Source organism: Tachysurus vachellii, chromosome 1 (assembly GCF_030014155.1).
Source record: "Tachysurus vachellii isolate PV-2020 chromosome 1, HZAU_Pvac_v1, whole genome shotgun sequence".
Classification (NCBI taxonomy): Eukaryota; Metazoa; Chordata; class Actinopteri; order Siluriformes; family Bagridae; genus Tachysurus; species Tachysurus vachellii.
This window is the reverse complement of record NC_083460.1, coordinates 7,453,150-7,468,773: the sequence shown is the minus strand read 5'-3', so window position 1 is coordinate 7,468,773 and position 15,624 is coordinate 7,453,150. Positions and strand designations below refer to the sequence as shown.

Genomic DNA, 15,624 nt, shown 5'->3' with positions numbered 1-15,624 from the left:
TTTCCAACCTTGAAATCAGAATAGTGCTTCTGCATCTTTTTGTATTCTTCTTCTTCTTCTTCTTCTTCTTCTTCTTCTTCTTCTTCTTCTTCTTCTTCTTCTACTTTTGGATTTTCTCTTTGGGGTCATCAAAGCAAATCATCTGTCTTCACCTAACTCTATCCTCATCATCCTCTACTCTCACACCAGTTACCTTCATGTCCTCATTTAACACACCCATATATCTCCTCTATATCTCCCTCCTCTGTACATGTCCAAACCATCTCAATCTATCCTCTCTGTCCTTGTCCCCAAAAGAGCCAACCTGAGCTGTCCCTCTGATGTGTTCCTTCCTAATCCTGTCCATCCTCATCACTCCTAAAGAGAACCTCGACGTCCTCATCTCTTCTACCTCCATCTCTGTCTCATGTCTTTTCCTCACTGCTACAGTCTCTAACCCATACAGCAGAGCTGCTCTCACTACTATCTTCTACACCTTTCCTTTGATTCTGCATCTTATTGTCTAAAAGGCTATTTATAAACCTTACACCGGTACACAATTACACAGTTACAACAAAGTAGATGCAAAAAGCAAATATTAAAAAAAAAAATTTCCAGTAGAGGATTCTAAAAGTCTTGGACTGTTCCTTTAAAATAATGGGTACACTTCACTTGTACGAGACACATGGTAAGGGAATTAATGCCCGAGACCAGAAATGATAAACTTTTAAATGTGGTTATCTATAAAGCAGTAATAAACCAAAACCTAGAAACAATCTTAGGATGAAACCAAGTACTAATGCAATGTTTTAATTGAACAGCTACATTTAGAACATATGGTTTTCTAACTGGATGCAAGTACAGACACAAATAGGAGGTGCATTATTAATTTATTTTCTTTTTTTTCTCTTTTTTTAGTAGAAAGCTTGCCAGAACAATTCACAGGTCGATTTGGCTGAGACTAGTGATATCCTGTAGGGCACCACAAAAAATTTTGCAAAAGCTGGAGGTTTTTATTTTCATGCATGAGCGAGAGCTAAGATATAAAGGTTGCAGGATAAACAAAGACCTCCTTCATTAACGTGGATGTGTATGTAGCGCTCACTCGTGAAGCAGTCACTGCATCCTTAGTAAAGCGCCTGGTCGGGATTATGGGGATGTAAAGTCATGCGTATGGAAATATCATAAAAGTAATATCTGTATGATCAAGATATTAAAAAGAAAAAAAGTCTTTCATACAGGTCTAGTTGAGACTAGCTGAGGATGAGGAAATGTCAAGCCAGAATTCATGGACCATGCTGAAAGTGCTGGCATTTCTACCTCTGGGTTTATCCTGGAAGAATGTTCCAGTCTTCCTGATATTTACTTTAAAAATTCCAATTTCAATTAATTCAATGTTATATGTATGGATATTCTCATAATGCAGCTTTATAGGAGTATAGAAATTCTGAATGAAATATATTTATCTATCTGGTTTAGATATAAATATGGATGGATGGATGGATGGATGGATGGATGGATGGATGGATGGATAGATAGATAGATAGATAGATAGATAGATAGATAGATAGATAGATAGATAGATAGATAGATAGATAGATAGTCATATATCTGTCAAACGAAACTGTTTAACAAAATAACACAAAGCTGGGATTTAGGACTAAATTTTGGACTATGGAGCATAAACCAGGCTCCAGTTTCAAGTGAATATTATATTGCTAACAAAGCGTGACAGCATGCTCTGCTCAGTGAGCTCTAATGTAGACACTAGGCATTTATGTGTTATGAATGTGTTATAGGAAATGGTCCAGGAAGCCTGGGACCTGTCACCACCTACGTAGTAATATAGCAATGACTGTCTAGAGTGTGAGTGTGAGAGAGTTAATGCCACCATGGGAGTGTGTGTGTGTGTGTGTGTGTGTGTGTGTGTTTCACATGTTGTATGTAGTTCACCCATTCTGTATGTGTGGCAGGAAACAGGAATGCATGAACCCTTATAAAACTTATGTGGAGTTTCTTGGAGTTTCTCTAGTTCAGAAGGCAGCAGAACAAAATATGAAATAGAGTACACAAACCGAACAGCCGCTGAAATCTCATCTACAGACACTAGAGCAAGCGCACACAGGAAATTGGCTTTTGATTATTTTGTAAGGACTCCTAGACTGTCAGTATTAGTTCCTCTGTTGCACACTTGTCTATAATCCTCTTCAAGGTTTTGCATGAACGGAAGTTCTTCTACCCTTTTTTTTAAGTTCATTCTTGAATCTCAAAAGCCACATGTGGATTTATAAAGATATAATTGTCATATATTTTTGTAACTACTGGACATTACAGTATTTCTAAGCAAAGGATCTGGATGTTTACTTCATTTCTGGTTTCTGTTTGCTCATCAATTAGCTCCGCCCCTAACCAACAGCTCTGCTATTTTTTTTTTAACTGAAAACCAAGGACTTGTCCTTAGGTGTGAATAGGTGTGTGATGTAGGCATCCTGGGATGGATCAGCATCCCCTTCAGGGTTTATTTATGCCTTTAAAGCAGGGTTTGGGTCCACTGCAATCCTGAGGATAAATGTATGAGTGAAAATGAATGCAGGAATAAAAACTAATGAAAACCAAGGGACCAAAACCAAACTAATGAAAACAAAGGGACGAAAATTCTATTTTATATCAGGACTTTAGAAATAGATGCAATTTCCAGTCAGAGCAGTTGGGTTTGAATATATATATATATATATATGTATTGCTTTCTTTCTACAAGCAAGGCAATGTGTGTATTTCATTTCGCTAAGTTTTTTTTTCTTTTTGTATCGATGTGATTGCTTGTCGTCCGTCGAGTCGCACAGTGAAATGCGATGCAGATGTTGTGGATTGCTTTCAAACTTTAATCCCATTGACATTGCATTCACATTTAATGCTTAAAAAGCAATCCCCTGCTGAATGTTTTTCACTGACGAGATCAAGCAATACACAAGAGTACAGCACTGGAGATTTTGCTTTTCAGTGTGACATGTTTGCGTTGCAGTGTCGCCACATGTCTGGAATGAAAAGCAATTGCGTGCGTGTATTGCATTTCATCATATTGTTCACTGATTGCTTTTTGATATCGCACGGAACCTTTTACATACTCTCAGCCGTCTGGGTAATCTGCACACTGGAGGATGCAGCACAACCAACGTTAGTTGTTTAATAAAATATTAAGAATAAAAAAATATTGAAAAATAAAGAAATAAAGAAACATTTTAAAGAGAATTCTTTTCATTGGCATGTATGTGGGAAATGGAAAGAGGAATGGAAAATGCATTCTTTTCAATGCAAACGCGATTCTTTGTTTTCTTTGATCCCATCCACCAGGGGGCACACTGGGTACTGCAAGGGAGGGGCCATGGGAACCTTCCTACCCTCTGTTTTCTGCACTTCTTTTGGATGCCGCTGGATTACGGAAAAGCAAGAAATATCCAGGAACCCATGCTGTTAAGATGCAGGAATCCAGCGATGCCATTCCCAAGCTGATTGGTAGACGATGTAAGGATTCATGCTCACAAAAGCAAATCAAAATCTGTTGGAAGAAGCACCTCCTTCACCACCTTCTTCCACTTTCAACCCTTTCAACCCGGCAGCACAAATTAACATTGCCCTCACTTGAATGAAGCAGAGAATATGATATTGCAATGCTCACAAGCATGCAGGTAAAAGTCAGTAAGTCATGTGGGTGTTGATTGCAGAGGTAAGTGGATGTAACAGCCATGTATTTAACAGAGCATCTCACGGTAAGTCGCAGAAAGCTTTTGCACTCATTCATATTTGTTAATTCAATAATTTGCTTTCTGATTTCACTGAACCCTTTCATTTCCCGTTCATTCCCACTCCAGTTTGTTATGTGGCACAAAAATTGGTTCATTCCACTGACATATAAGTTCCTCACTGTCTGAATGTCCATGTCCATCTCTATGCTCTTCATGAGGAACACAGGAATCTAGGCCAGCTCTCTCTGGAACACTGCCACGGTGACATATGCGGCCCTTCATAACCGGCCAACTGTTATCGTCACGCTCACACTTTCTTTCTTTCCCAGAATTCCCTGCACCCAGCCTTCTGCTGATAAAAGGAACAGCAAGAAGGGGCCCACACACCACCCAGATCTCTGTGCTTTGACATCGCCTCTGCATTAAATACAACTGTGTTGACTTTTTATTAGTAATCCAAATTCTTAAAAATGGGATGACTGTTTTTGTGTTTTTTTTTTTTTTTTTTGACAGACGTGCCCAGGAACTTCTCGGTCAATCTGGCAACCAAGACGAGCGTATTGCTGACGTGGGAGTTTCCGGAGAGCAGCTCCCCATACCGCTTTACTGTGAGTGTCACCAATTTGTCAAACGCATAGAAACTAAAGCATTTACATTGAGAAATCTAGCAGTTTAACGGGTAATAGTACTGTATGTACTCTATGTGTATAAGACAGCATAGAAAGTTTTATATTTCTTGAGGATGCCAGCAAACGCAGTGTAAATGGGAAACTGTTGTTTGCTTAATTCCGCATTAGTTTCATGCATTTTTTATCTATCAAGCCTAGATTAAACGCTACAGGCTATAAAAACATTTTATGGTATGGACCATGATTATAGTAGTTAAACTACATAATACTATATTAGTTTTTTTCAAAAAAAAGGACAAAGTCGCCCTTTGTGGGTAATGCTGGACATGATGTGGATACTGGATGATGTGAATATGATTTAACGGCTTCTCAGGTGGAGTATAACCGTCAGAAGATGGAGGTGGATGCTCGATTAAGGAAGGCCGTGATCCCCAACCTGATGCCTGACACCAGCTATGATTTTAAAATCACCAGTCCTGAGGGCAACCTGGGTGGCCTGAGACACCGCATCCATGCTAAAACCTCACCTCCCATGGTCATCAACCGGCCAGAGATCGACCACAGCCGTGAAACTGAGACCACCATCACCATCATACTGCCCTCACTGGACACTAGGAACAATGTTAGGTGAGTGGAGAACACACACACACACACACACACACACAAATGCACACAAACACATCTTTTTTCACATTCATCAAACCATTCCTGAACAGTTTTTGTTGTGTGTCAGGGCATATAATCCTTCTGAAAAAGGCAACTTCCACTAGTACTTGTCCTGCAACAATGTTTGTTCACATGATGTGTCAGTCCAGGCAATCTTCTTCTATTGATCCATGGTCCAGTTCTGATCTTCACATGCCTATTGTAGGTGCTTTCAGCAATAGACAGGGGTCAGTCAGCATAGGCACTCTGACCAACCTGTAACTCTGCAGCATCAAACGCAGCAAGCTGTGATGCACAGTGTGTTCTGACACCTTCCTATCAGTCAGCATTAACATTTGTCAGCTCTATGGTCGAGTCTTCATCAACGATTATTTGAAGACTTTGGCAGGAAGGAATTAGTGTTGGGTCTGTGCTGAACTCCACAGACCAATTTGCCCTGACCCATTAGTTCCTCAGGAGCTCTCGTTTGCACAAACAAAACTGTTGTTGAAAGGACATTATTTACATTTACATTATTTACTGTCCAGTGTCACCTCAATGAGGATGGGTTTCCTTCTGAATTCCCTCCTTCTGCTCTGACCCAGTCGTCTAACCATCACAATTCGTTCCTTGGTAAAAAAGCTGCTTACGCTAGCCCACTTTACCTTCTTTCAACACTTCAACCTTGCTGCCTAATATACCCCACTCCTTGGCATCTGCCACTGTAAGGATATAATTAATGTTATATTCACTTCACCTGTTAGGGTTGACACAATAAGAACCAACCCTAATTTCTGCAAATTGCTTCAAAAACTGTAGAATTCATTCATTCATTCATTCATCTTCTACCGCTTATCCGAACTACCTCGGGTCACGGGCAGCCTGTGCCTATCTCAGGGGTCATCGGGCATCAAGGCAGGATACACCCTGGATGGAGTGCCAACCCATCACAGGGCACACACACACCCTCATTCACTCACGCACTCACACGCTAGGGACAATTTTCCAGAGATACCAATCAACCTACAATGCATGTCTTTGGACCGGGGGAGGAAACCGGAGTACCCGGAGGAAACCCCCGAGGCACGGGGAGAACATGCAAACTCCACACACACAAGGTGGAGGCGAACCTCCAACCCTGGAGGTGTGAGGCAAATGTGCTAACCACTAAGCCACCGTGCCCCCACAACTGTAGAATATTGGATTAAATTGTGGTACAAAAAAACTTGGTTCGTATTTTAATCAGCATGAAAAGAAACAAGCACACATTGCATTAACTGCCTTTAACTTGATGACACAGCTATAATTAATAGTAGCTCATATCTGATCCTTCTAATCACTCTATCAGCACCCAAGGATTTCACCTTGCAGTATAGAGCTCCTCCACACATACTTATTATTTTTCTGTATTAAAAAAAGCCCAGAGTTACGCAACTTAGGCTCCATCATCACCTGCTCACTTTCAAAAACCTATAATAATTTTATGATTTTGGAAACCTTTCCTTGAGCTTAGATGAAAACAAAGAGTTACACAGTAAGAGTAAATGTTTTTAGAACATTTGTATTAGGTTTATTATTTACAAAGGTTCATGTATCATGTATCATTTTATATGTTTTATTGGAAAAAAGTCCAGAAATCATAATGCAAGCTCGTAGCAGGGCAAAGTTAAGATCCATTATCCTTAATCAGAAGGTAGGAAAATAAGCAAGAGTTTAAGCTTGTAGAATACAGAGTATAATTATATAATGAATGTAATTTACACAGCAATGACCTACAGATCAAATGACAGTATAATTATGGCCTGGTTCCATTTGATTTACATATAAAATTATACATAACCGCATGTGTACAAACACGTCTCCATTACACACACTAACACACACTGTGATATTAAATCACACATCCACTTACTGTACATATATCCATCCCAGCCAACCCCCTCCACACACACAAGCACGCACGCACGCACACACACACACACACACTCACACTCACACTTAGGGATTTCTTCCACTTTCTCACTATGTTAATAATTCAGACTTCCAGTCAGTTTGTGTTGCTCAGTTGTCTTGTGAAGCTCCCAGTCACACTGCAAAAGAAAAAAATAACATGCTGCACCAGCATTTCCATCTGCAACCCAAACCTCAGAGAATGGTCATCTCATACACTACACACACACCTCTCATTCTCCTCAGGCCACAGAATTGCTTTGGTAAGAGTATCCCCCACAGGACTGACCGATGATAAATTGCTGTGTTGAGTGATTATTAAATTCACCTGTATGCGCCAATGGCTCATGCGTGTGCTGGTGTGGACCCTGTCATTACGATCGGCAGCTCCTCAGGGAGTTTGGTGCTGAAAACATTCATTAGCAGACTCCGTTTCTCTGCTGTAAGCCTAGTTAATGAGAGGTCTGACAAGCTGCCTCACACTGCTGTCTCTCTGTACTCACAGGAATATCTATGTGGTGGTGGTTCCACTGAAAAGAGGCCGAGGAGGAAACAGGCATCTAAAGAGCCCAGATGAAATGGACTTGGAAGAGGTACAATGCATGACCACCATTACTGTCTCCCTCAGGAGAAACTATAGTCCAGTGAAAAAGTTTGCATCTCCCATAGATTTTGATTGTATGAAGCCATAGTTTTCTGTACTGGATGCAAAGAATATTTGCTACTTGACCATATTCTTTCTTGTTTTATTCTTACCAACATACATTATATTTAATTATTTTTTTTTCAGTTTTGTTCAATTTTATTTTATTTTATTTTATATTATTTTATTTTATTTTAATATCTAGCACTTTTTAGCCTAGGTGGTTTTTCGCCAACTTAAACATGGAACTTGGAAGGAGCTTTAACTTGTCTGTTAAACAATATAATGAACTTATAATTTGTCTGTTACTGAGAGGCCACACTGCAACTTGACTTTTATGCAACACATAATGCAAATCCAGACGTATTAGTTCCACATTTGCAGCGGGAAGTGTATGACATCTCTCAGTTAAAACAGATATGTCCTAAATATCTGAAGGCAAATATTTGTGTTAAATTTTAACAGTGCTTGTCTGTGGAATTATTGAATGAACAACCAGTATGCTTTGTATAAAAAGGTTTTTTAGTTTGTACTGAACTTACATTATTATGCAAAGTCTGGATTGCTATAAAAATGTATTAAACCAGCACCCTGTAGCTTCAGGGCAAATGCCAGTGAATAAAATCTGTTGGCTTGCCTGGTGGGTAAACAGAAATCTGCCTTAGAGTACTGTTGCTAAAACATTTTTAACATTTATGCCATTATAACACCTGGAAAATATGGCAGAACAGTATTTTGGTAGTCCTAATGTTCAAAAATGTTTTATTTTTTAAAGTTTATTCGAGAACATGCTTTTAGTTTGCATTCGAATTCATTAGATTGCTTTGTGCCTTACTGAATTGTCAATAATAGTAGTGCTACATGAGTGGCATTACTAATGTATTTTTTAGCTATTACTCTATCAACAGGAACAATACAGTTTACTATAAAAATCAGTTTAGTCTTTATGTATATGCAAATCTTGTTATTTTTTATGGAAATGTTATCTACACAGTGAGAGAAAAGGATAAGTAACTGGTTATGTTACTTTACTTAATCAGTTTTTGCATCTTATTAATAATCATCAGGTTCAAAATAGTTTACTTAGAACTTGTATTAAAATGTATTGAGTCAACACCCTGTAGCTTCTAAGCAAATGTCAGTGGTGAAAAAAATAATCTGTCCTGGTGGGTAAACACCTCTGAATTTTTGTACTCTCACTATAGGTAGTGTGGCATTTGTGACTTTAGAGCTTGTAAATCTTTATAGACTTTACAGTCGTGGGCTGAAAATGGGGTCCTGTAGTGTTTTTTAAAACAGGATTCAAACTGACATTGTTGGACAAACAAGTTCACCTATCCAACATACTATTGCTTCATACTCATGGAGTTTTAGTATTCCGCTTCATACTAGAGGAGTTCTTTTAAAACACTGACTTCAAGTTACATCTTTGATGGAACTTGGCCTGCGGGTAAAATTCCTCCATCTGGGCATCTGTAGGTTGATGCTGAGTGATGAGGGCATTAAGTGTCGGACTTGCATAAGCTGCTGCTGGGGGACTTTGAGGTGTCGATTTTCAAAGTATGGAGTACATGATAAGTGAAGGGACTTAATGCCAAGGTGCAAACTTTAGTCTGTGTCTACATCCCAGTCATACACAAAAGTTAGAGAATGATGGAAAGAAAGAGATGACAGAATCGAGCGGTTAAAGGTCCAAGAAATCCAATAGTTACAGTCAGTGTCCATAGCATGAGTCAAAGAACAATATCACACAAGGAATTTTCATAACCAAGGAAGATAACATGCTGTATTCACTAAGTAATGCACAAAAACAATCAACAGGACTTGCTGAAAAGGACCGGAGACAACAATTTACCAAAAGAGATTAACACAAAACAGATGTACACATTTGGGTAACAAGCTATTGTTGAGACAGAGTTAGAAGCAGGATTGAAAACAAAACAATTACACAATTAACAATTACATGACAACATAAACAAAAGGACAAGGAGAATTAAACACACAGGACCGTAAATTTTGTCACCACAGATATAAGATTTTTTTCTTGGGTTTTATATACAATGAGGTTAAAGTTATTTAAGCACATTATGCAGCTAAATAGGACAGTAAACACCTGCAGGCCTACAGTGAACATACAGTATGACTAAAATTGGCTCAAATTACAGACACTTTGGCAGCATCAAATGCACTAATGGTTGTGAGAGAAAAACGGTTCAGCTGCATTAACATAATGTTTATCCATAAATTCATCCCTCTAGTTTTTTTTTCCCTTTATATTCTATGTTCTATCTACTATAAACTGTTTTCAATTGAGTGTCATCTTTTAGCTGTTGAAGGACATTAGCCAGAAGCAGCACGATCCACGGCAAAGGCAAGTGGACCTTCGACGTGCCTACATCACCGCTCGATTCACTCCCTCCACCCTACCTGCGTTCTTCACGCTCGGGGACCAGCTGGACTACGGTGGCTTTGATAACCGCGCTCTGGAGTCTGGCCAGGAGTACGTTTTCTTTATCCTCGCTGAACTCAACTCAACCACTGGGGTAAGAGGCTGCAGCTGAGCAAGCGAGTTTTTGAGACATTTATGCTAATGTGCCCTCTACATTTCTCCTTGAAATCCACCATCAATCTTGTCTTTCTCCGTTACTATATTGTGTAAAATATTGCTTGCTATAAGAAATATAACTCATTTTTCTTTGGCTGAATCTCAAACAGCATTCTATTGGTCATATAGAGTGAACTATATCGTGTCTACTGTATACTTTTATATCCTATGTAGTGAGCATACAGTATTAGTATATTTAATAACGTCCTACATTGGATGTTATCCACGTAAGCCAGTGGTTAATGCTTTATACTTTGTGTGCCAGAGAAAAAAACAGACTGACTTACTCCTGTCACCCATAATCACTTTAATAATTAATTGTTTTAGTTTTTTTTAGTGCTAAGCAACACTGCTTTTCACGCTACTTAATAAGTTCCTATGATTGGCTGTAGTGCAACCCACTAGAGATGTCATCATTCATTACATTACAAACAAAGATAGCAGAAAAAAATCTTTTATATGATGTATAATAATTTGCACAAAGTTTACCTGGAAGCAGGACAGACCAATTTAGTTTGTTGATAAAATGAAACGTTGACAATTATACCATTGGCACATATTCAATATACAAAGTGTAGATTTGAAAGTACGAATAGTGTATAAACAAGTCTGATTCTTGAAATCAATCATCCAGCATAGACATCGTCCATTATTGTCTTTCTTGCGAGTCATATGCAAAATTGCATCTAGATTTGAGTAAAGAAGATGCCAAACATAATAGTTGAGTATAAAGCTGAGATAGAGGTTTGCTTGTCCTCATGCAAAGGTTCATGCAAAGAAAAAGACATTTATGGAAGTGTACACTTTGTTATATAACTGTCTAAGACCATAAGATAGAAAAGAAGCATTTTTTCAGGTGGTTAAAACATTACACTGATCTTTACACACACTGTGATTAGATGCTGGTTTGCTCATACAGATACACCACAACTGCTGTTTCTATTTCTTTTTGCTCTGGTTTCTCTGGGGAAAAAATCTCTAAAGAGCGCATTAGTGGTGCTCTAGAGACAGCAGTGGTCTTATTCCCCCGTGTAACACTTTTGTGTTTGTGTGTTCAGAAGATGTTCGTTGCCAGCCCCTATACGGACCCGGTAATTGCACCTGACTCAGACCCCCAGCCTCTGGATGCTGGAGATGGACTCATCTGGGTGGTGGGACCCGTCCTTGCTGTGGTCTTCATCATCTGCATCGTCATCGCTATCCTGCTGTACAAGAAGTGAGTGCATCAATAAAATCGGCATCAATTTTTTGTCTACTAGTTTAGACCAAATTCCACGTAGAAGGTTTAGGAAAACTTTATTTGTTGAGTTGCTTCATTCATAAAACAAATCCTAGCACTATACCCCCCAGAGACTCTGGGAAAAAAAAAAAACAGTGGAAAAAAATGAATTCTGGATTGTACAGTTTCTCACCCCCAGTTACATCACACAAGTAACTCGAGATATATGCAGGACTGTTTTTTTCTTCCTGCCTGCACACTTTTTATTGTTGTATGTACTTGCCAACAATATTTTATTGTGAATTTTGTTTTGTTTTTATTTCCCAAAATACTAAAAAATACAAACTAGTAGTGACCCTGATCAGGCATAAGGATGAATGACTGCTGTATTTTTATATTAATGATCAGTAGTTCTCTCTGTTCTGTGAGGTTTATATCTGACTGCTCGTGTCACACCCTCATGAAAGTAAAAAAAACTTACTATTTATTGTGTACCATTCAACATTTATCATTTTCTGTCTGTTCACTCCAGATAACACATTTGTAATTGGTTACATTCCTTATTTACGCAGACTTCTTTAGATATTGGTAGATTTCTAAATGATGTAGCTCTGAAATATATGTGAAAATGCTGTAAAATATTTTATTGGCTTGCTTTCCATTTATAGAAGATTAAGCGAATGAAAGTAGGAAAGAGAAAAATGTGGCTGGTAATAGGGCCACTATTACACACTGCCAGTGTAATGGGAAGAATGTTAAAGCAGTGATTAAATATGTAACAGAGGGGTATTTTGGTAGTGGAGAGAATAGTATCAGAGGGGAAAAAAGAGATTAAATGATAACAGGAGATAATGGGAATAGCTGCCAACCGATTTTTCTAGTCAGAGTGCCAAAATGCAATGCAAGTGCAAGCCTCAATGCAAGGCTTATAAAGAAGGGAACTATAACGCTAGATGGAATTTAAAGCAATCTTTATTAAGAATCCCAGCAGTCGCGTTCACTCAGTCAGGATCTCTGTGTATTTGCTTAGGTAGAGAACAGCAGCTCAGAGAGAGAAAGAGAGAGAGAGAGAGAGAGAGAGAGATACAGTCTGCCAAACTGCAGTCACGTCCTGACCTTGGCTTATTAGTCCTCATTTTTGGCATGTAAATCCCTCACTGAGCCATACCACCATCACAGCCCTTCCATTAATCCAGAAGCATTCTCATCCCCGAGGGAAAGGAGTTAAACGCTCCCCAATGAAGCGCAATGTTATCTGGAGGAGGTGTCCTGTAGCCTGTGCATACGAATGCAAAATATTGATTTTTTTTTTTTTTGTCTTTTTTTCCCTTGTTCTTTCTCCTCCTATTCTGTACTCTGGCCCTTCTGAATTGTCTACCTCTCTCTCTCTCTCTCTCTCTCTCTCTCTCTCTCTCTCTCTCTCTCGCTTTCTTGTTTATCTCGTCCTCTTCTTCCTCTTCCTGTCTTTCCCTGACCCTGTTTCTCTCTCCCTCTCATATTTCACATGGCACTCTCTGGGGACATCAGCAAACCAGACAGGTAAGCCAGTGCTGGCCTGTAATTCCCTGTAGAACATTACAGTATTTATTTTAAAGGGAAAAAACTCAAATAGCAAATACTGAATCCTGCTAATGAGGGAACTTTATGGCCAATAATAGCCGAATCGGCTTTCTGTTATATAATGTTTAGCAGTTTGCTGCTAGAACCCCTATTAACTGCTGGTTTAGACTTGTAGATTGGACATATTGATTTCTGTGTCCTGAGTCTAGTTAAGCCTCTGAATTTGTACATGGATGGGTTTTGTTTTGTGTGTGTGTGTGTATTTGTGTATGTGTGTGGGTGGGCGTGTTTGTTTCTGCTAATTAGCAAGCGCAAAGACTCTGAGCCTGGCACCAAGTGTTTACTAAACAACGCTGAAATGATGGCTCATCACCCCACCGACCCCGTCGAGATGAGACGCATCAACTTCCAGACACCAGGCTCGTAAACACACACATACATGTATATACACAGAATATCTCAAAAATCTCTCTCTCTCTCTCTCTCTCTCTCTCTCTCTCTCTCACACACACACACACACACACACTCACACTCTCTCTCGCACTCTCTCATACAGTACATGCAGGAAATATTACACCTTTGTATGCATGTATCGATAAATAAAGTATGTTCTGCAGGGTCATCCTGAAGATAAAACAGGAAACAAATACAGCACACCATCTGTGATAAACGTATAGATGGGGAGAAATGAACAAAAGAAAGAAAGAAAGAAAGAAAGAAAGATAGAAAGAAAGAAAGAAAGCTAAAGGGGAGAGATACAGCACAGGATAGATAAAAAAATTGAAACAGAGAAATATAATAGAGAAAAATTGAACAGAGCAGAGAATCTCACCATTTTAAATCAGAATGACCTTTAAAGTTGGCACATAAGCATTAATTGATACTCGACATAAATAGCTATTTCTGCCACGCTGTAATAAACCTTGTCCTTTGTAGGAGATAATATTCTCTGATCCACTGAGGACATGACTAACAGCTTCTTCTGTTGGGGTTTTTCCCATTTTGCAATCATTTATTTGCAATTAAAATAATTTAGATGTTCTTCTTCTTTATTTATTTATTTTTACATAACACAGATTGAGTTCTCAAACAGTTGTCCAATCCGATCTTTGTGTAATCAGTACAGTTATTGACATTGATCACTGGTCCTGGTAGAAAAAAGAAACAAATGCTAAGATTGTAAGCTGTGTTAACATTGTGCGTTACGTTTTACACTCTGTTTAATGACCTGAAATCTGAAATTATGGTTGCTAAGTTACAGTTTAGGCTCAAAAGAAATGAACCCAGTCTATCTGACAGTGCTTGCGTACTGTGCGTGTTTTCTTATGTTCACGGTTGGTGCTGTTGCATTCCATTCCATAAACGTTCAATACAATCTGCCTTTAAACATAGACAACTTTTTTTTTGGAATATTTATAATATCTGAGATTTTACTGGTCGCTAGAGCAAAAACGTTTACACAAGCGACAGCTAGCTAGACAGACGCTTTTGTATAAAATGCAGCACAGTCTATTCATGTGAGAATGAGCCTAAGACCATTGTTCTTACCACGTTGATGTGTGTGATGTATACATGTTAAAAATAAATGACTTTTGGTCATTTTGTGTCCTCACATTTGGGCCGGAAAAATTGTATGTGTGTAGTTTTATTTGTTCAAGAACTACGGCAATACAGTAAAGGTGATATGAGTTGAGTACTTTCCTTGTTAATGTGTCTCTGGTGATAATTCACTGTGCCAGTGAATAGCTAGAATAGTAATAAAATGAATAATTTTTATATTATATAACATAATTATAACATAAAAATAACATGACCTAATTCTTTTCAGTTGTCAGCGTTAATAATAAAACTGTGAACCAATAAGACTTACTCCTTTAAAATCTAATGTATTCACAGTTTAGTGCCAGACTACACCTGCAACACGAGGACATCCTGTCTGTGAAAAGAGTAAATCACTTTGTTCACACCACAGCCAAAATTCAGAATGGTGTCAAATTTGCTGCAACTGGCGAAAACTCCTGCTTAAAAGATTTCCCCATAAAAATGGCTTTGTTGATCATAAACAGGATTTTTCCCTCCATCTTCCTCTCCCTGCTCATATTTTTTCCCCATTTTATTCCTGAAAACAAAATGTCCATTGTATCTCTGGAGATACAGACGTTTATGATTCATGACTGTGAAATCACACCTAAAGTCTAGATCCTTCCACCAGTGCCCACCCACCACACACACTTTTCACACACATAGGTACATGTAATCACCTCCACCTCGGTTGTAGCCTACGCACAGAGCAACACGCGTTCACTCACACAGACACGCTAACACGGCTCATTAGCAAGGTGTTCTTGTGACTAATGGCGATTTTAGTTTGTTCTGATCTTCCGCTTTTACCTTTGACCCCCTGCAGGTATGATGAGTCACCCCCCCATCCCGATCGCCGAGCTGGCAGAACAAACCGAGCTTCTGAAGGCCAACGATAACCTCCGGCTCTCCCAGGAGTATGAGGTGACTGATGAGTGTGGGGGGCCTATTGAGAATAGAGAGAGAGAGAGAGAGAGAGAGAGAGAGAGAGAGAGAGATGAGAAAAACGAGGTATAAAAATGAGAAAGGGGAGTGAACAGGGTGTGATTATTCAACGAGAAAAGAGAAGA

The 15,624-nt window shown here is 38.9% G+C and overlaps 1 protein-coding gene across 6 annotated transcripts in view; it reads left to right on the top strand.

Annotated features, from left to right (window-relative positions):
• The window catches only part of ptprsb (protein tyrosine phosphatase receptor type Sb), a 124,164-nt gene that overhangs the window by 90,911 nt on the left and 17,629 nt on the right, over window positions 1-15,624 (top strand). For 4 of the 6 annotated variants that reach the window (XM_060870760.1, XM_060870738.1, XM_060870747.1 and 1 more), the window contains 7 exons: window positions 4,236-4,330; window positions 4,725-4,978; window positions 7,452-7,539; window positions 9,917-10,132; window positions 11,253-11,410; window positions 13,280-13,392; window positions 15,381-15,478. In XM_060870760.1, coding sequence (XP_060726743.1) covers window positions 4,236-4,330; window positions 4,725-4,978; window positions 7,452-7,539; window positions 9,917-10,132; window positions 11,253-11,410; window positions 13,280-13,392; window positions 15,381-15,478 — 1,022 coding nt within the window. The remainder of the gene's footprint in view (window positions 1-4,235; window positions 4,331-4,724; window positions 4,979-7,451; window positions 7,540-9,916; window positions 10,133-11,252; window positions 11,411-13,279; window positions 13,393-15,380; window positions 15,479-15,624) is intronic. The other 2 variants (XM_060870754.1, XM_060870778.1) reach the window with 1 other exon arrangement.